A 21,276-nucleotide genomic window follows, 5' to 3' on the forward strand; every position below is an offset into this window, starting at 1 on the left:
ACTGTCTCCCAACAAAAGTATATTGACAGAACTTTTAAAAATGCCACAATTACTGCTGATATCATGCAAAAGAATTCATAGTTCTAATAGTTCAAAATAGTTTTAAATAATACATCAATTCAACCCTGCTGTGTGTTGGTTTGCAAGGATCATCATTTGAGTATGACCTCAGATTAGAGTTACTTCCCTTTGGTTAAAGCCACTTTAGAGTTCACTGTGTGATGAGATTGTCACGAATACTTAATATAATATAGCCATATAGTAAGCAATATGAATTAATAAATAAATTATCATAATTGCTCAAAAACTAAAGTTTGTTTTATACTAATATCGCCCAACTACAGCAATATTGGAAACTATACTGAGGGACACAAATAAAGGATCACAGGAAAATCCAAGAGTTCTTTAATTATATTCGAGTTTTATCACAACAAAGCTATCAAAAATGGTGATTAAAATATTAAAGAAACACTTGAATTTTCCTGTGATCATTTGTTTGTTTCTTGCAGGATATCATAATAATGTTGCAGGAATGTACTAGTGGTTGGTTGCAGGAATGCACTAGTGGTTGGTTGGTTGGTTGGCTGGTTGGTTGGTTGGTTGTATAACACTGCACACAGCAATATTCTAGCTATATGGTAGCAGACTGTAAATAATTGAGTTTGGAACACACAATCCAGTGATCAACAGCATGAGCACACAATGACTTTTACTTACGTAGTAAGTAAAACATTGAAGTTTTTCTTTCCATCCATGAGGATCCGATGACGGACAAGTCTGCGTTCATCTTGACTGCCATAGTACATGGTCACCTTCATCGATGGGCACCAGTTCCTGGCCTCTCGTAACCAGTTTTCTGAAACACCACATCAATGAGGAATCTGCTCATGTTCAGCACAGAATTTACATTAAACAAACCCACAAAGTGTGATCAACAATAATGTGATGATAAATTGGGGTGAAACGGTATTACTGTTAGTGGAACTGCCATACTTTGCCTTTGGTTCGGTATAAAGCAATGTAATCCAAGAATTTGGTATTTTCTGCTTTTGTACCATCATTTTAATAACCTTTCTAAACCTTTTCTAAAATGTTCAGAAATCTAATCACATTGTCAAAATCAATAACTTTTTCTCCTCGACAGACCCTATTTCCCAGAAGTAAGTTCTCTATACTGAACCTAAACACACCAACCCGAAGGTCTTGTACTGCACAGTATGTACCATACATTGGTAAGACCATACGGTCTTATCTCTTTTGAGAATCCCAAGTTAGAATCCTAATAATGTGGCAGAAAACTTTGTCATCACTGTCAAACAAGCAGTGTTGAAAAATCGCACATGAACCATAAACCTGGACTAAAAATCCATTTCTATTGAACATTCTGCTCTAGTGAATCAGTAAGTAGGGATTAATGCATCTTTTAACAGTCAGATCACAGCTTAATGTGAAGATAAGCCAAAAGTTTGTTTGTTACGTAGCACTGCGGTATTCCAGCTACCAGTCCCTCCTGGATTCTGCAGTAAATTTGTAAGAATTCCACAGTAAATTTAAGCAAATTCTGCACCCCATTTTTTAATATTCGGCATAACATTCTGCAGTTAAAACATTTAGAAAAAACAACAAAAACATTATGCAGACCTTCATAGTTTAATTCTCGACAGATATAAAGTTAAGTCGACAGTACACATCACATCTTGAGTAAGTTTGATGACAAAGAACCGACACCTTTTTCTGTGTTTGAGAATTAAACACTCCTCTCATTCGTAACTTTGATGCAGATGAACAATTTCTGGTTTTAAGCAAATAACAACAATTTTATATTTAAACAAAATCTGAAATAATTTCTACTTTCAAACTGATCGATTTTGAAAACATAATTACTGTGTCAAATTCATCTAATTCTATTTGAAACATGCCTGAAACTTACTTTATTAATAAGGTATCTTTAATCGTAATTATTTTGAAAATGTTGTCACTATAAATATGTCAGTTCGTCTTATATGAAACCGATCCTACTTCTGACATCAACCCTAATTTTCGTTTCGGCTATCAGTCAGTTTTCACTCAATTTTTAAAATATGCAAATAAGCAAAGCAGAATAGTGGCAAATTCCGCACGGAAATGTGTTTTTCACAGACCAGATGTTTTTCTGCATGGAAACGTAAATTCCGCTATTTTTTCTGCCACCACAGAATCCAGGAGCGACTGAGCTACAATAGCCATGGTCTGTAAATAATCTAGTCTGGGCCAGACAATCCATATCATCATCATGAGCATCAATCTTCAATTACAGAGACATGTTTCACCAAGTCACTGAGCCTTACTACCCTTATCCTGTTAGTTGCCGTTTTCTACAGAAAAACAATCTGTACCTAGATCTTAACAAGCCAAAGCAGTGCTGCTCTTAGACTACCACTTTGGAGAAATTCGCAAGAAATACTGTAAATCATGAAATTAATGTGCACATTTTATTACTGCGAAAAAACATGTTAGTATTCTTCTAGCATTATTATAAAGATGCATTTCTGTCTGACCATGTCTACTTTTGACAACTGAAGACAGAAAACCCTTGTCTTTACTGTCTCCAAGTTAGCATTCATCATAACAATATAGAATATAACAACAATATAGACATCTCACATCTCTTGACAATAGAAAACTAATTTCCATGACACTAACTGATATCCACTGAACCTACTCATCGACAAATTACGAGAACATAACAATGGCTGGAGTGTTGACACTACACATTACACCAATATAGGTCACTTCCTCATTACAGTCACATCCAATTATCACTGGTTACAATCATTTGTCATTGTTTAAAATCACTCAAGCACATCAGTCAAACTGGACATTCCCCAACCACACAGGATCACTTTGCGATCTTTGGTCACCTTTAAAGTGTTTCGAGTAAGACTCTATTTACAAATTTTGTCGTACGACAAGCAGTAACAAACAATCATGTGACCAAACATGGCAGCATAATAAAAAAATCATCAGCTCATTTCCATTCAATGCTTCACAAGCTCAGTTCAGGTTATTTGGTAAATAGCAAGCATGAAATGAAAATAAACATCAAAGATTCAGGGTGACACATTTCATGATCAACACAAATTCCTCAGCTTGTATTAATTTTGAGACACTTTAGTTTCATGATTTATAGTAGTAACATGTTAACTCAAAGAACTGGGAGGACCAGGAGTCAAACTAACATTCAAACTGCTCTCATGTGCCCAAGGGAGGCAACCCTGTCCAGAGGATCGCAGTGTCTCGAAAGACTGAACTACCCATCTCCCTCATCCAATTCCAAGGCAAGGAGGTTCAGCACTGGGTCTAACACAACATTCAGTAGATCAGTAATGTAGCAGCATGTCATCTCAAAGTGGGAGATAAGCCTTCAGAGACACCGATTAAGTGTAGTTTTATGCTGCGTATAACAATATTCCAGCAATATCATGGAACCGGGACACCAGAAATGGGCTTCACACACAGTATCAAGGTGGGTAGGTTTACGGAATGATGAGCGAACACATTAACCACTAGGAAACAGTGACAGACCAAAAATAATAATGATGACACATCTAGGATTCAAGGAAGAGATTGTCTATATCTTACCTATTGTTGATGAAGGTACTATGATGACGTGTGGTCCAGTGTCACCTTGCTCTATGAGGTGGGTGAGGAAGGCGATTGCCTGAATAGTCTTCCCTAAACCCTGCAAAGACAAACACAATGGGTCATGTGCCTCTACCCTTTTGAAATATGAGTGAGCGAGTGAATGAAATGGGGTATAACATCACACTTAAGAATGCTTCGCTCGTGTCACGATGTGCATGCATTTGTGAGGTTTTATGCTGTTGTTAGCAATAGTTTGACACCGTATCATGGCAGGGGATGCCAGAAATGGGCATCACACTATGCACCTGTGTACACAGTATAGAATAATTTAACAATGGATAAACTAACATGAATGATTTCTACCATCATCCTTATCATATTCAAGATGAATAGCAAATCTATTTGTCAATATTATACAAACTCTAAGATGAAAGATAAATAGCTGACGACAGAACTGTACAGATCAGTTTCGTTAACAACACAGTAGAAACATCTGGGTTCTGACAAACATGAACAATAACATGAACAAATGCTTCATAAAATGTATTAGGAACTACATAACAGGTTCTGTTCACTCAAGACAAGGTAAACTTAAGGAAATGTTAATAAAATGGTATAAACTCACCATTTCATCAGCAAGGATGCCATTCAGTTCTTGAGAGTGCATGATACGTAGCCAGTTCAGTCCAATCATCTGATATGGCTTCAGTTCATACCTGTAAACATATCATGGACCATTTTCATCTCAAAACATTCCATACAAGAAACTATGGCGTCAAAGTATATTTCCATCTTGATTCAGCTAGTAGTTCAAGTATATATCCAAGGAAGGCTTTACAGAGGCAATTATATGATAAGCACAGACATTCCCAAATATCAATAAGGTCAACAGCAAGATTATTCCCAATTATCAATAAGGCCAACAGCGCGGTTAATCCCCATTATCAATAAGGCAAAGAGAGGTTACTCCCCATTATCAACGACGCAACAGCGATATTACTCCCCACTGCCATTCAGGCTAGGAGGGATGTTTTTCCCCATTAACAATAAGGCTAACAAAGCAGCTTTTCCCCATTGTCAATAAGGCAAAGAGAAAGGTTATTCCTTATTATCAATATGGCTAACAACAAACAAAAGACCATGAGTCCATGTGAAAGTGTATGGTTCTGCAATGATATAAATTTAACCTGGGTAAACCTAGATTCATATCCAGTGAGCAAAATAATTTCCAAATTTTGCAAGCCAGTCACGATAGCTGTGCCTGAAAGTTACTAGCCCTTACAATAAGTCACTTGCTCAAAATTTGAATGTAGACAAGGGTTTCTTCATTAAGTTGCTAATATGATGAGTATTTTATCAGGCCTTAATCTTACATGATACATAAGTTCATTACAACGAAGAGAGTGACATATATATGAAATGACACAGTGATAATCAATCACCAGTCAGGCCAGTAACTGCAGATATCTACTTGCCTGCCTGGATTTTCACTAGCCACGGGCTAGTGGGTCAATGGCTATTTCTCAAGGTGTTCAGACCTAAACTCATAGGATCCTGGCATGTCCAAGGGACACAATGAGATAACCCATCCCCTCAGCTTGCTTAAACCAAAGATTATTCCAAGTTGAATAGTTACATTCTCAAATATCAGTTTTGGGTCAGAAAAACTAGCAATAATGGATCTAGCCGACGTATGTGAATGTCCCCACGCCTTACGTTTTACTGAGAAGATCTGGCTGTTTGGTGATTCTGTCCGTCTCCGTCCCTGATGCTGAGGGATCAGTCAAACTGGACACAACAGACTCCATCTCTTCTGCAATCTTCTCACATCTCTTCATCAGTTTTGTGACGATTGCTCGGACATGGATGGTCTCCTTGCAACCACTGATCAGGTTGTACGACAGTGACTTTGTGGACTCAAACTTCTGTACCTACATATGAAATATCCCATTTTCTTTACTCCCTGCATTGTGTTACATTGTCAACACTAACATGAACCTTTCTTACAAGTAAGGGGGCGGTGGGGTAGCCTCGTGGTTATGAGCTCACTCATCACGTTGAATATGTGTGCGTGTGAAGATCAATTGCAGTGTCCCCCACTGAGATATTGCTGGAATGTTGCTAAAAGCAGTGCAAAACCAAACTGACTCAGTCACTCTAAACCATGTCTGTTTGAATTCTATTGATCCAAAAGCCTGACTTACCAACCATGGTGCCTTCAGTTCAGTACATTCAAAGGTATGGGACATTACTGGCTAGATTTTATGTGGACTGAATATAATGTCAGCTGATATTCATATTTGTGAAACATTTTCTGGAAACAGAATCTACATGGAAAAACAACAGAAATGTACCATATCAATGTCAGAAACTATTTGGTAATCTAAGACAGAGTTTAGTGGGGACTCAAACATAGGTTTTTGGGCTGCCGAGCATAGGCTTTAACCAACAGGCCATCCCACCGCCCAGGCTATAAGGAAGAGAGCAGCAGGTTCACCAAGCATAACCTTAATCAACAAGAGTCACTGTGACTGCTGCACCCAACTGTTTCCAAGCCTAAGACAACAAATGAGCCTGTTAAATTAGCGCTTGACAGAATGTGCGCTGATCCAATCAATGGGTATGGATCAGTTAGATTAAACCTTGTGCTCATTACAATCATTATTTCACTCTTACAGGATTCAAAATTAACACTTTGAGGTAGCAAATTTGCTGTTCAAAATCTTATTTTACCACCTGAAAAAGACACACAACAGCAACACCTTGCTACTTGGTATTTTTTAAAGAACCTAATTACGTTCATCAGTTAGTCAACATTTTCAAGGATAGATCGCTACTTGTACGCTTTCACTGGGAACCTTTCCGATACTGGTATTCTACTTTCCCCACAAAATGCTCATCGGAGCTTTTGTTGGTCACTAATAATTTCCAACAGAAAACCAGTCAACTCAGTGAGCATGCGCATAATTCAACATTACTGCTTCTAATGTTTGGTAATGGGAGGGAGGGATCTAACACCAATATGAAAGAATGCTTCTACCTGCTAAGGGGTTTTGAAACATGTCTAAACCTGCTAGTGTTGACAACTTGCTGGTTTGTATTTTTAAACCAAGTAGCTAGTACCTTGCGAAGAAAAAGTTAAAGCTCTTAGTCTTACAACAACCAATGTCCCAATTCCAGAAAAATGCCCCTTAATATAACTGATATGTTACTTGCCAGATTGTCCCAGCTGTTGAACGGCCGGAGCGAGGTAATCAGATCTGCCTTCTTCCGGGAACACCCTGGTACGGTCATCAGCTCCTCCACTGTGGCCTCCTCAAAGAATGACAGTATCATCTCTGTCTGGCCCATTGCTTCCTCCTCCTCCTGTAGCAGCAGCAGCAGAAAATCACTCATAGTGGACAATAGTGACTCAGTGGACAATCGGGACATAGTGGTGGCATAGTGGACAATAGTGACTCAGTGGTGGCATAGTGGACAATACTGACTCAGTGGACAATCGGGACATAGTGGTGTCACAGTGGACAATAGTGACTCAGTGGTGGCATAGTGGACAATAGTGACTCAGAGGACAATCAAGACATAGTGGTGGCATAGTGGACAATAGCGACTCAGTGGACAATCGGGACATAGTGGTGGCATAGTGGACAATAGTGGCTCAGTGGACAATTGGAACATAGTGCTGGTTTTGTGGACAATAGTGACTCAGTGGACAATCTGGACATAGTGATGGCACAGTGGACAATAGCGACTCAGTGGACAATCTGGACATAGTGGTGGCATAGTGGACAATAGCGACTCAGGGGACAATAGGGCCATAGTGGTGGCACAGAGGACAATAGCGACTCAGTCGACAATCGGGACATAGTGGTGGCACAGGAAACAATAGTGACTCAGTGGACAATCAGGGCATAGTGGACAATAGTGACTCAGTAGACAGTTGGGACATAATGGTGGCACAGTGGACAATAGCGACTCAGTGGACAATCGGGACATGGTGGTGGGATAGTTGACAATAGTGACATGGTAGTAAAGTGGATGACTGTAAGGTCAGATTGTAAAGTCATGATAAGTGGACACTGGCATCACACTGAACTGACGAAACAGTGGGCAATGGTGATGCAGGAATGGGACATCATCATGACTAAAGAACATATCAACATGCATCAAGGAATTCAGCAAGTCTGACCACTGGAGACCAATTCTAATCCATATCTTCATGGGTACTGTAAACAGGAAATATTCTGCGTAGTAGTAATGGTAGTACACATTGCAAAATGCAACATAGTTAACTAAACCAACATTGCTTCTTACATCATTGTTTCAGCCAAAGCCAAACTATAAAGGTGAAAGTGTCAAGGGTATGAAGACATAGCCATTGATTTCATTGACACATTAAATGACAAGTGAAATCAATCTTGAGTAAGACTTCACGTGAAGCCACAGAGTAATCCAATGCACACTGGGTCACTGAAGATAGGAACAGGTGAATGTCCGGGGTAGAATAGGCCTTCAGCAACCGATGCTTGCCATAAAAGGCGACTCTGCTTGTCGTAAGACGCAACAAACAGGACCGGGTGGTCACGCTTGCACGATGCTCGTGCTGTTGATCACTGGATCGTCTGGTCCAGATTCAATTAACTACAGATCACCACAATATAGCTGGAATATTGCTGAGTGTGGGTTACAACTTAACTCACTCACTCACTCATTGAATATAGGAATATATACAACAGAATCCATACCATGCTGTCATCACTGTCCCAGCCATCATCAAGATAATCATCATCCTCATCTGACAGATCTTCGTCCCTTCTGGATACTGTAGGAAAATATGTCCAAATAAATTATCAATGTCATGTTAGCATGCTGCATGTTAGTAAACCACCAACATCGCAACATTGCAAACAAGTCATTTCCTTGGAAGAAGTGAAATATCAATTTCTATTTGTAATGCAAATGTCTACAAAATTGTGAAGTCAGCTGCTCAAGTGATCGAGTAAGTATTGCTCTATGCTGCATTAAAAGTCATATGCAACCAAAAAATCAAACATAATTAAAAAACATTTATCACTTATTCATGACATATAATATACACTGCTGCTTTTAAAAAAACAAATAAACAAAATTATAAGCGTACAATCGCGATTCAAAAGTGCAATATTTTGTACTTGGGCTTACTTCCCCCGAAACGAAGCACTCGGGAGGCCGAACCCAGTCATAACGGGTGGATATCCACTCAAGTGCAACGACGGCTTCCGATTGGCTGTTTCATTTGCTGATATGCTGAGGGTTCATTATGTGTACAGAAAGATGATCTGTTTGATGGGCATTTTAGAAGAATAGCCAATCACAAGAAAGTAAGATTCTTTATGGATAACAACTTCATTTTGTGTACTTGATGCATCGTTTCAGTATGGATCCATATACTGTTGTCAAACAAAATTATATACACTAAAAGAAGTCGTTATCCATAAAGAATGTATATAGAGATGTTGGGTTTGGAAAATACATGTCCTCTGAATTTGCACTTGATCCAATCAAAAATCATGTCAGTAGAGATAGTGAACTACTGCATGGCTGGAATTCATCCAAGTACAAAGCAGGACTTGAAACTGACAAGAGTTTACACCAGTTTCCGTCAGATCCAGTCATGCGAAAAAAATGAATGTAGTTTGTTGGCAACCCACAGACATATAAACATGTCATGTGTATCACACGTGCCTAATTACATAATGTGGCAGACACAGGACTCGGGTGCACGAGTCATAAATCAACTTATTTTCTTTATGTCGTATAGTCTGATAGGTGTTAAGTTCAAATTGCACATGGTCAATGATTGAAGCTGTGTATTGCATGTTGTCTTAAAAAGACAGGCAAACAGAAATATAGGTGTGAATAAACCAGACACTGAGCTTTCTCTGTGACAGAGACTGCTTACCACAATCAACAAGTTTTTTTATGTAACGAGTAGATTATTTACTTGTTTGTGTACACAACCAAGATTAGACTACTGCTCATGACCTCAGACACTGGGCATGCATACTGTTTCAAGCTCCGCGAACCTATTCACTGTGCATGCGTTATGGACGCAGCGCAGCACAGCTGTTGAAACCACTTTTCCCACCAGCGCTGGGGGAAATTTAGTGAAACGTTTGAACTCGGATTTTTTTCAACGCATTTTTTTTTCAACTTTATAGGTTGAATCGGCATTTTTTATGATTTGTTTCGGTAAGTGCATATAGAAAGGTACCAGAATCTGCAAAGTTGTGTTTTACGTTGCACGTGACCTTTAAGCAATATTCCAGCAATTATCATGACAGGGGACACCAGAAATGGACTTCACACAATGTGCCAAAGTGGGGAATCGAACCTTGATCTTTGGCATGGCACTGCCCCTCAGGTGATTAATACAGCTTCAGTCAAATATACTTTACGGCCAGAAGAAACATATGTATGATAAGTATGTAAAGTGATTCAAAGCTGCTTAGAAGTTGTTTTCAAAACAATGATATGGCCGTTTTGAAAGTTCTAACCAATCATACAAAATATGATCAAATTTCAAAAGACAGAACAAAGAACACACCCTTCTTTTTCTCCTTTTTCTTGCTTTTAGAATCATTCCCATTTTGCACCCTGGATGACAAAGCCAGCATGGCGTCTTCTGTAGACCAGTTGTGGTCCTCCAGGGCTTTCAGCAATACCTGTACAGAGATTAATGTCTACACAATACTGCAAAAACATCTATAACATATGAAGAAGGCATCAATGTAATCAGCCATAGATTGCACTTTTTCTCTTATAACATTTGACTCAAAAGTGAAGGGCATTTTATGGGCAATGAGAAGTCGGAAATGGCAAACCTCAATCACTGAAATATCAAGTTAACATGCAAACAAAAATGCCTCAAGACATTTGTTGAAAAATATATGTGGCACCTTGGCACCTAGGCTTTTCAGGATCTCTCTACAGGGTTGATAACACACGTACACCGTACCTCATTAGGCTTGTTATGATCTCCCTACAGTGTTGAGATCACCAGTACACCATTCATTATTAGGCTTGGGAAGATCTCCCTAGTGCAGAGACCACAAGTACGCAATACCTCATTAGGCTTGTGGGGATCTCCCTACAGTGTTGAAACCACTAGTACATCATACTTCATTAGACTTGTGGGGATCTCCCTACAGTGTTGAGACCACTAGTACACAATACTTCATTAGGCTTGTGGGGATTTCCCTACAGTGTTGAGACCACTAGTACACCATTCATTGTTAGGCTTGGGAAGATCTCCCTAGTGTAGAGACCACAAGTACATCATACTTCATTAGGCTTGTGGGGATCTTCCTGCAGTGTTGAGACCACTAGTACACAATACCTCATAAGGCTTGTGGGGATCTCCCTACAGTGTTGAGACCACTAGTACACCATACCCTGTTAGGCTTGTGGGGAGCTCCCTAATGTGTTGAGACCACAAGGGAACTTATGGGGAACTTACAGGGTTTAGACCACAAATATACATCATACCTCATTAGGCTTGTCGGGAAATGCCTCCAATAAGGTGCCAAGCCTCTGATCCTGTGTCTGTGAGTCAAGTTGAGTGGACTGGGAGCTGTTTGGAGAAACTGTTTCTACACTGTCACTACTCTGCACTATGCGGATACGCTTAAAAGGCCGTCTGTCAAGAGGCGGAGAACTCTCTTCGTGAGCACGTTTTCGTTTCCTGTCAACCAATTCTGAAAGGAGGTGAAGGAACACGTAAGTAAGCATACGCATGAAATATCTCATAATTACATGCAGATACCACTTTGCATCACCATAACAATCAGTAACAAGTGTTTGCCACTAACAGGGCAATGTCCCTTGTCGCTAAAGAAGAATGAAATATTTTAAACATATTCACTACTTTTCACTTTCTGGTCACACACAAGATGCATAAAATGACTGGTATCTGCACAGTCACCCATTGTAGGCTGTCACCAAATTTGAAGACATACAGGTGTCATTAAACCAGACATTGAGTTTTCTCTGTGACAAAGGCTGCTTATCAAAATCAACATGTTTATTTTTATGTAACAAGTGGATTCATTATTTGTTTGTGTACACAACCAAGATTAGATTACTGCCCACGGGCTAATACCCCAGCCAGGCATACTGTTTTAAGCTCTGCGAACCTATTCACTGTATATGCGTTCTGATCACAGCACAGCACAGCACAGCACAGCTGTCGAAACCACTTTTCCCCCCAGCACTGGGAAAATATTAGTGAATCGTTTGAACTCAGATTTCGCAGGTTTTTTTTCCATCGCATGTTTTTTTCACAAATTTATAGGTTGAATTGGCATTTTTAATTATTTGTTTCGATAAGTGCATACAGAAAGGTACCAGAATCTGCAGAGTTGTGTTTTACATTGCATGTGACCTTTAAATAACTTATAGATGAACACGACAGAACCTGATAGAACTACTACTGGAAATAGCAACATCATCCTGCAACCTACCTCTGTCAAACTTGCCACTCATTAGCGAAGTGACAATCTCTTCAACATCTCCATCAAACAGATCCACTGCATCACCAAGCTGACTGCTGGCTCGGATCGGAAACATGCTTTTCAGGTGGTTGATCTTCTCAATGCGACTGCGGGTGAATTCCTCCTTTGGACTTTGTCTAGACACAGTGGATGCATCATCTGAGTCGCTGTCAGACATAGGTTTAAGTCTCCTGAATCTGAAATGGGACAGCTTTGGATCAGAAAAAGGTAATCACTAACGTTCAGACAAAAAGAATATCTTCAAGGATACTATTAATATGTGCACTAGATGTTAAGTAAATGATTCAGAGTAAACTGACAAAAAACTTAAATATTCATTGTTGGTTGGTTTTTGTTTTAACATCTCACTCAGCAGTAGTCCATTCTAGTTACAGTCTTTAAAGAATCGAGTCTGGACCAGACAACCCAGTGATCGATAACATGTGCATAGTTCTACACAACTTGAATATGACGTGTCAACCAAGTCAGCGGGTCTGACCACCCAATCCTGTTAGTGGCTTTTTACGTGAAGTATGGGTAGCTGAAGGTCAATTCCTACCCAGAGATTTTCCCTAACAATACCCAAAACTCAGGGGCAGCAGTATGAATTAACAGATAAGCCAAATCTGTATCAGAATCAGGGAATAGGACAGAGAACTTTAACAATGGGCAATTTCAGGATTATAAGTCATCTTCTTAATTTTGAATGAACAACTACCCTTGTATCAATAGTAAATTTTAATGAGCCATTCCAATGAGCAAAATGACCCATGTCTTTCCAAATATCTGCAAAATATAATTTTGAAAAAAATCACTATCATATCAAAGTCTGATACACAACATTTCACATGTTAACTAAGCTTTCAGACAAATGGCTGAGGTAATATACTATGTTCTTGACAATTTTCTGCACTAGTCTATCTGTTGTTTAACTCAGCAATCGTTAATTCAGATGTGTACAATGTGTACACATTAACTCTAGACTAGACAATCTGTTGTTAGTTATCGACAGTAATGATCCACTGAGTTACAATTAAAAAAGTCCTCAAGCCTGACAACTTGATCCATTTAATCACTGTCTCCGACAGACCTGTGAAGATCTGGGTTAGATTAGATCTTCAGAAACCCATGGTTGTCGTAAGAGGGGACTAACATGATAGGGTAGTCAGGCAGGCTGACTTAATTGACATGTCATCATATCCCAACTGCGAGGATCTATGATCATGCTGTTTATCACTTGATTGTCCTCACTTGATTATTTACAGACTGCCACCATATACCAGTGCCTGGAATACTGTTGAGTGAGACGTAAAACTAAATTCACTCTTTCACTGTTTCTGACAACAGGTTACTGGGGAGTTATGCTAACCAGCAACTCAGATATGTTAATTTCACGAATACAACATAATCATGTAATACAATGTAATCAGTAAAACATACGTTTTTCTCAGGATTTCCATGAACAAGATGAATTTTCTACCAATGTCTAAGAATCTTGTTTATGCAAGTTACACACAAATTACTTTTTCAGTTTGTCTTTGCAAGAAGAACCATTGACAATATGATTCTGTTTCCCCTGTTGTTTTGACAGCCATTGAGCACCACCTATATCCTGCGACTCATCAGATTCGATAGACAAAGGTCGAATCAGTTTCTTTGACACAAACACAGGCGACGTCGGACTACTTGGAAAGCTTGAGCCTGCCAGGGGGGACTCTGGTACGGTAGTTGTGCTGGGTGGACTGTACACGTACTCTGTGAAGTGAAACATGAAATACAATCGGTCAGGGCGCCTCAAAGCATTCAGATGCAGACCCAAGAACAGTTATATGACTGATTTTAATCACAGGCGAGTGTCTCTTATTAAATGCCACTCTCATTCTCAGCAAGATTCCATCTGTGAGAGTGACATCTTGTGACTGACATTCTGTGATGCAGGAGGCAATTTTATTGTTTTTTTCTGTACCTGAACCAAGTGCAAGATGTCCTATAGGTTTGGCTACACCAACAAAATTTTAGTTGCACCTTAAAATAATGTCATGGTTATTAAAAAGAACAAATACTGTAAATCACAAATTTTTTGCATCATGATATTTTTGAGAGTGTCGACCAACAGACGTTTTTACGTCACAATATTTTTGTGACATTCCTAATTATCAAAACAGTTTAGTTTGACAGTTTCAAAGCTTACTTGCATCTGAAAGTTTTATCTGAAGTAAATCCAATCACATATTATTGTTTGACGCTAATCTTGAACACCATTCAGTGGAGTACTGCCACATGTATGCAATCAGTTATGTTTTCCTATAAACAACACTTGCTTCATAGGCCAGATAAGCTTAAAACAGTTCAAAGAAATTAAATCAAATGGAATGACTCTATAAATTGGCACTGATGAAGGACCAGTTTAGTCAGTGTCAGCGAAGCTGTTGATCTCCAGATAAGTGTCGTGAAACCTATCCATGCCCGTTGGATGGTCTCCGCCTTTCAAACAGTCTCTAAGAAACGTGTGTTGCGTGTTTGGGGCCTGTCTGGACTATCGGATGTACTGTTTGAGTGACTTTTGTTCAGGTATCCATTGTTTGACATGTGACACGTGAGTACGAGTAATGCTAGTAATTAGTCATTCTTCACGTTGTTGTCATTGCTTAATTTACGTATTGTCTAGATCTGTTGTTAATTATATGAGCTGGTGAACAATAAAGCGACGATAGGAAAGGTTGTTTGCTGATTATTCATTGCATTCTACCAGCAAATTGCAAAATGATATTTTTGCGGGCTCAAGTCATTCGCAATTTTCGCAAAAATATCATGCTCGCAAAAGTTTAATGACTTAAAGTATTTGTTTCTTAAATTTTCATAACAAGTCTTCAGTATCAGATACATTCAACAAATTCAGAACCTGACCCCATGATGAAAAATGATTAATGATTCTTTTTCAGTTGTGTCTTACCATTAATTATGAATCTCAGTTATATCATAACTTCAGTGTAACTCATTATATGAGTGCACAAATGTTTGTGCTTGTAAAAAGTCATGCAGACAGGAAGGTACTACTCACACTAGAGTCACATTCACTGACTTTCCAATTAAAACACATGATGACAACTATAAGATCCTGAAAGATATATTTTTTCCTGAACTGTGTGCAACCTGTGGCTCAAGTACTGTACACCAGCCACTTCTAACATGCACCAGTGCAGGTTGTAAATAGCAAAACTGCACCCTGTTCAGGCATGCTGACAATGAACCAACTGCAACCAAGGCACCGAGTTGGACAACCCAGATAAATAGGTTGCCTCGTGGTACCAGCACAGATTTCTTAGAACAAATTCTAACCAAAAATTCACCCTGGTTCACATTTAGCTGTGGTGTTAGGACATTCTGCCCTGTGCCATACGAATGTAAATTAAACATGAAGAAAATTACAAACATGCAATGCAGATTTTACCATTTTACTGTATTCAATATTCAGAAAAACTCAAGGGGAACGAGTTCCTTCCGATCCCCCAAATTCTTTCTTCTGCAGACCAAGTGGTTCAACCCTAGATTTTACACTTAATTTTAAGGCTTTTAGTTACTTTTGTGAATCCTCTAGTAATTGTCATGTTATTAAGAATTCTAGTATATATCAATTTATAAATAATGTTTTGGATGCAGGTAGGAATAGAACTCTTTACCACTCAAGGCATTAACATTTAGTAACTCAGCATGGTAGTACTGAGCTTTATGATGTCCTCTAAGTCTCTAAGTCTTTGCACAAAACTATTAATTCCAAAACGTACACATTTTTATTCTGTGAATGTAGGTTTTTAACCCGTACTGATTGTTTCAACATGTCAATGTATAGGTTTTATGTGGTTGTGTTTTTTCCACTGCAATCACGGATATACTGACTCAAGATGCCTATCATTCCCAGGGGTTCAAAAATATGTTGAAAAGCCACTTGCCACAGGGTAAGTGACTTAAACTTATCCTGACTAATTTTCCACGTACCCTGATTTTATGACACAATGCTTGATGTAAATGTTTCCTGAACTATTTATAACAAAGAGCGATGATTTCACTCTACTAGACCTATTTTATTATTATTGCGAAATTTAATAGCTTCATCATGATCAGATATGAAATACAAGATTATTTGCAGTTTTAAACCATAAGTGGAAATTATCTAGTAGCCCACGGACAAGTAAGATACCATTATCTGATTGCCCGAAATGAAAACTGACTTGACCCGGGCGTCGGGCGATGGGATTTTTGAACCCGATTCAGAACAGTTATATAATATACAAGACACCAGTAATAACTGTTTTTTCGGTAACATTTCTGAACATGGAATCTCAGGTAATAATACAACGACGAACCTTGCGTGCTCTCTTGAGATGCCGTTCTTGCGTTCCCATTGTTGATTTCTTCCTCTGCCGAATCAGAACAATTCGATTCTCCGCTATGTGAAAGTCTGTTCTCTGGTCTCTTCACAAACCTGTACTGCAATAGCGTGTTCACCTGTGCTGGTTTTCCGGCCATCTTGAATTAGTTAATCAATGGAAGGAATTTTAGAACAGAATGTTCACGAGATGACAGCCATGTTTTCATTCATCCATGAATCACGGTTCACGTTGCCCATCTGACACACTCGGCTTCGGCTATGGCGGGAACAATTTATGAAAATGTCTGCAAGTATAAGAGCCTTCTGTTTTACGAAATTCTGAAGCAACACTTCTCCGTGTATTATTTTAAAGAAAATTGAAAATTATTCAGAGCCGAAAAGGACGTTATCTTACCCCTTTTGCCTCGATTTTCGGCACTCTAATCAGAATATAAAGATTACTGACCGGATGTGTCAGAAGAGTAATCGAGGGGAGGTAACTCAGATTCATTACGACAGGCTTTAAATCCCACGTGCCGTTTCTGCCGGTTCGAAACTCAATTTCTCATGTATGTTGTAACACATTTACAAAATTTGTTATCCCTTCTTTTACATATTTTCAGTAGCAATGCCAAAGGTTACATTATTTTCGAACCAAATACAGTGCCTGTTATATTGGGCAACTTGACGTAATGGCCATAGAATGGCATAATGTTACTTCAGTGCAGCACAAAATTAATACTTTTCATGAAGTTAGTTTAGAATGGATCTTAGTAACGTCTGACAGTCAAATGTGAAATCTTCTGTGCTCTGCACACATAATTTCAGTTCAGTTTTACGACCACTATTTAACCACTGACGTCACATGTATCAGAGACCATGTAATATGTTCTCTGCATGTATCAACATACGTATGGTTCCACAATGCATTACCCTACAAACCGCCATGTTAAAGAGATCTCGGCATATTGTGATACACATGTTCACCAACTTGCTGCCATTCGATAAATAAGCAACTGGAAATTATGTGATTGTAGGTAAGATGGTTCTTCACGAATGTGCCCAATTTGACTTGGATCTTACGAAAATTAAATTAATGAATATCATTTATGCTAAATTGAGATGTAAGCTATTTGAATTACGCCAAGTGGCCCAGTATCACTGGTACGAGTCTGTATCTGTCGGAAAACCGGTGTTGTAATAGAAATCATTATTGCGTTGTATCTGTATTTGTGATCATTACATCATGATGTATGTCTGGCATTACTGTTTGATCGCCATTGATAGGTGTGATATTGTACAGAGAACGTCATGTTATTTCACAGTGAATGGGTACCCGGTAGTATGGTGCTGCAAAACAATATTCTTGAAGATTAAGATACACATGCACACATAATCTGTGGCTTGTCATGTATACAGTATGCATACGTTCCACTGAAGTGTGTGAATTTGGAATTATTACAGACGTGTACAGTATTGTGCTCTTAAACCCACGTGAACAGTGTTATCATCATACGTCCATTTGAACAGTATTGTATTTATATGCCCATTGAGAAACAATTGTATTTATATGCCTATTTAAACAGTACATGTATCATATATGTGTTGTGAGTCCACTTGAGCAGTATTATATTTATAAGCCCATGTGAACAGAATTATATTTATAAGCCCATTTAACATTACTATTAATTAAAATCCCATTTGAAAAGTACTGTGTTTGTTAGGATAGTATTATATTTATAAGCCCATGTGAACAGTATTGTATTTATAGGCCATTTGATCAGTGTTATATTTATAAGCCCATGTGGACAGTATTATATTTATAGGCTATTTGATCAGTGTTATATTTATAAGCCCATGTGGACAGTATTATATGTATAGGCCATTTGATCAGTATTATATTTATAAGCCCATTTGAACTGTATTACATTGAGAAGCCCATTTGAAATGTATCATATCCGCTTTATTCATGTTCGAGTCATGTAGTAGTTCATATATTATGGCCAAACTGATGCATGTTCTTGGTGTTTACACCTATGCTAGAGCCCACCAGCATAGGTATAATGCTGCCGAACGTTGACTCAGTACCTGATGGAACCCACAGCAAAATATTTCTGGCACAAACGAGGCTCTCCAATCACACCAGTTCCATTACCGTGTCACACACTACCCTGGATATCTGATCATCGATTATCCAATGCACCATATGCACATACAGTCTTTCACGATAAATACTTGCTATGCAGAGTTGTGTCCCTTGGGATCACAAGAAACCTGTGATTGTGGGGTTTCAGAGCCTGTTCACCTGGATTGTTTCATGCTTTTTTGAGTGCCATACCCTAGTTGGTTTCATCATGGCTGCAGACGTCTAAGATATTCATCACTTCAGCCAATCGTGTCACATTAAGCCATCAAACATGTCTTTGATTAGGAGACAAGGATATCCTTGTCAGTAACCGTTCACACACTGTTCACTGTTAGTTACGGAGTGAATGAGAACAGGGAATTTATCATCAAGTTGGTGAGTAAGGCACTACACCGCTTTTAACAATGTTCCAGTTATATCACGGCGAGGGACACCAGAATGGGCTCCACACATTATACCCATCTAGGAAATTGAACGCGGGCCTTCAGCATGGCGAGCGAACGCTTTAACCACTGGGCTAATCCACCAGCAGGAATTTATTACGTAGAATGGAGGATACACGAGGGATGTGACTACCTGAATTTTATTCAGAAGAAAACTGCCTGCCACACCATTATACATGCAGAACCGGTTCCCTGAATATGCTGTCCTTGCGCTACATCGGGCGACTGCTCAACGCGCCCAAGAAATTACTCAGTGCATGCACGTTGATCTCATCCTATTACCCTGTTTAGTGGGTGAAAGGATTCTGCTCCCGGCATGTCACACACAATGTCCGGAAGTCCTAATCCTGACCATCAAAGCCGTCCAAACTGAATGATTTATCAGATTCGAGTTGGATGTATGAAACAAACTATAGTTGTAAATAAATCGATCGCATGTTCCCGTATCAGTTGTTTGTAATCAATACAACAACTTGTCCGTTTTAGTTATTCATTAAGTGTGTATCACATTAATTTGATCGGATGCAACGAAGCTGGATCGTGGGGTGTGCAGTTGGGTTGATGGTCTGGAGTTGCGTCCCTTAATCCGATGGTCGAGGATTTGACGAACCTTTCGTCAGTATTTATTTACTAGGTTTATCAACATCTGAAATGGTTCTGTTTAAATGATTGATCAGTACATGAGACCAGTGACAGAATGGTTTTCCCAGATTTTGCTAGCCAGTCCGGCTAGCTATGCCTGGAAGTTACCACTCCACAAAATGATTCACCAGTCCGAAATCGGAACGTGGACACGGGGTTCATCATTAAGCTACTAATACGACGAACGATTTTATAAGGCCATAATCATGCATGATTTAAATGTGTGTCATAACTTAACAAGTCAGAGAGACTGATATATTTACAAAAAGACCCCATGAAAATTCCCAGCCAGTCGGGCCAGTGAGATTTACTGAGCGAATGGATTTTTACTAGCCACGGACTGGCGGGCCAGTGGCTATCTTTCTCACCGTGAGATCTGTATACGTTTTAGCGAAATGATTATGCTGACATGCAGCGTAGCTACAGGAGGCACAGCTGGTGCAGTGGTCTATGGGTTTTTGGGTAGAATTCATTTGACGCGTGAAGGTATGGGGTAGGGATAGGCCTTCATCAGCCCATGCTTGTCATAAAAGGCGACTATGCTTGTTGTAAGAGGCGACAATTTGAGGGATCGGGTAGTCAGGCTCGTTGACTTGGTTGACACATGTCAACGGTTCCAAATTGAGCTGATCGATGCTCATGCTGTTGATCTCTGGATTGTCTGGTCCAGACTCGATTATTTACAGACCACGGCCATATAGCTGTAATATTACTGAGTGCGGCTTAAAAGTGAACTCGCTCACTCATTAGAGTTGATTCTGTTGTTGAAACTGTTGTTGAGTGAGTGAGTACGTTTAGTTTTACGCCGCTGTTGGGAATATTCCAGGTATCTGGCGACGGTCTATAAATAATCGATGCTCATGATGTCAATCACTGGAAGGTTCAGTCCAGACTCGAAAATTTACAGACCGAGTCACTAAGTCCTCGCAGATAAACGGTTGTTGTTAGATGACAAATGGAGATGCAAGAACAAACAGTTTAGAATCTCAAAACGCTTTTTCCAATCTGTTTTAGTCACAAAACTAAAATCTACTTCCAGCTGAGTCATTCATCCAGTTATGTTGTTACATGGTTAGAAAATTTAGATTTCTCCGCATTTAGGGTAGGGTAGCCTAGAGGTTAAAGCGTTCGCACGTCACGCCGAAGATCCGGGTTCAATGCTTGAAAGCCGTTTCTGATGTCCCCAACAGCTGGAACAATATGCTGAGTGCGGCGTAAACGTAGATTAACTCACTCCGCATTTAATTCATTTTCATTCCTTCACTCACCATTTGCTGACGGGTCCAAGGAATGTTTTGTCAGTTGATTTCTGCATGATCCTTTGTTAATCAATACGTTATGCAGTTCACGCTCTAGAAGACGTACAAGCTCAGTCGTTTCACGAAATTAACTGACTGGCTCTGGTCCCGCGGGACCAGTAGGTATACACATCAGCCGTAGCTCTTTGTTCGACTTTCTATGTTGTTGTCCTAGTGCAGCGACATGTCATGCTCCGTCCTTCTGAGTCACCGTGTCACATGG

At 39.3% G+C, this 21,276-nt stretch overlaps 1 protein-coding gene across 1 annotated transcript in view; it reads right to left on the reverse strand.

Annotated features, from left to right (window-relative positions):
• Positions 1-17,012, reverse strand: part of LOC137286817 (SWI/SNF-related matrix-associated actin-dependent regulator of chromatin subfamily A containing DEAD/H box 1 homolog) — a 30,143-nt gene extending 13,131 nt beyond the window's left edge. Inside the window, exons 1-12 of the mRNA XM_067818824.1 lie at positions 16,940-17,012; positions 16,520-16,829; positions 13,679-13,910; positions 12,126-12,352; positions 11,152-11,360; positions 10,211-10,328; positions 8,370-8,446; positions 6,841-6,990; positions 5,341-5,555; positions 4,250-4,340; positions 3,622-3,721; positions 718-856 (exon numbers count right to left, since the gene is read on the reverse strand). Coding sequence (XP_067674925.1) covers positions 718-856; positions 3,622-3,721; positions 4,250-4,340; positions 5,341-5,555; positions 6,841-6,990; positions 8,370-8,446; positions 10,211-10,328; positions 11,152-11,360; positions 12,126-12,352; positions 13,679-13,910; positions 16,520-16,682 — 1,721 coding nt within the window. The 5' untranslated portion in view covers positions 16,683-16,829; positions 16,940-17,012. The remainder of the gene's footprint in view (positions 1-717; positions 857-3,621; positions 3,722-4,249; positions 4,341-5,340; positions 5,556-6,840; positions 6,991-8,369; positions 8,447-10,210; positions 10,329-11,151; positions 11,361-12,125; positions 12,353-13,678; positions 13,911-16,519; positions 16,830-16,939) is intronic.
• Between the last annotated feature and the right edge of the window lie 4,264 nt (positions 17,013-21,276).

Source organism: Haliotis asinina, chromosome 6 (genome assembly GCF_037392515.1).
Source record: "Haliotis asinina isolate JCU_RB_2024 chromosome 6, JCU_Hal_asi_v2, whole genome shotgun sequence".
Taxonomy (NCBI): Eukaryota; Metazoa; Mollusca; class Gastropoda; order Lepetellida; family Haliotidae; genus Haliotis; species Haliotis asinina.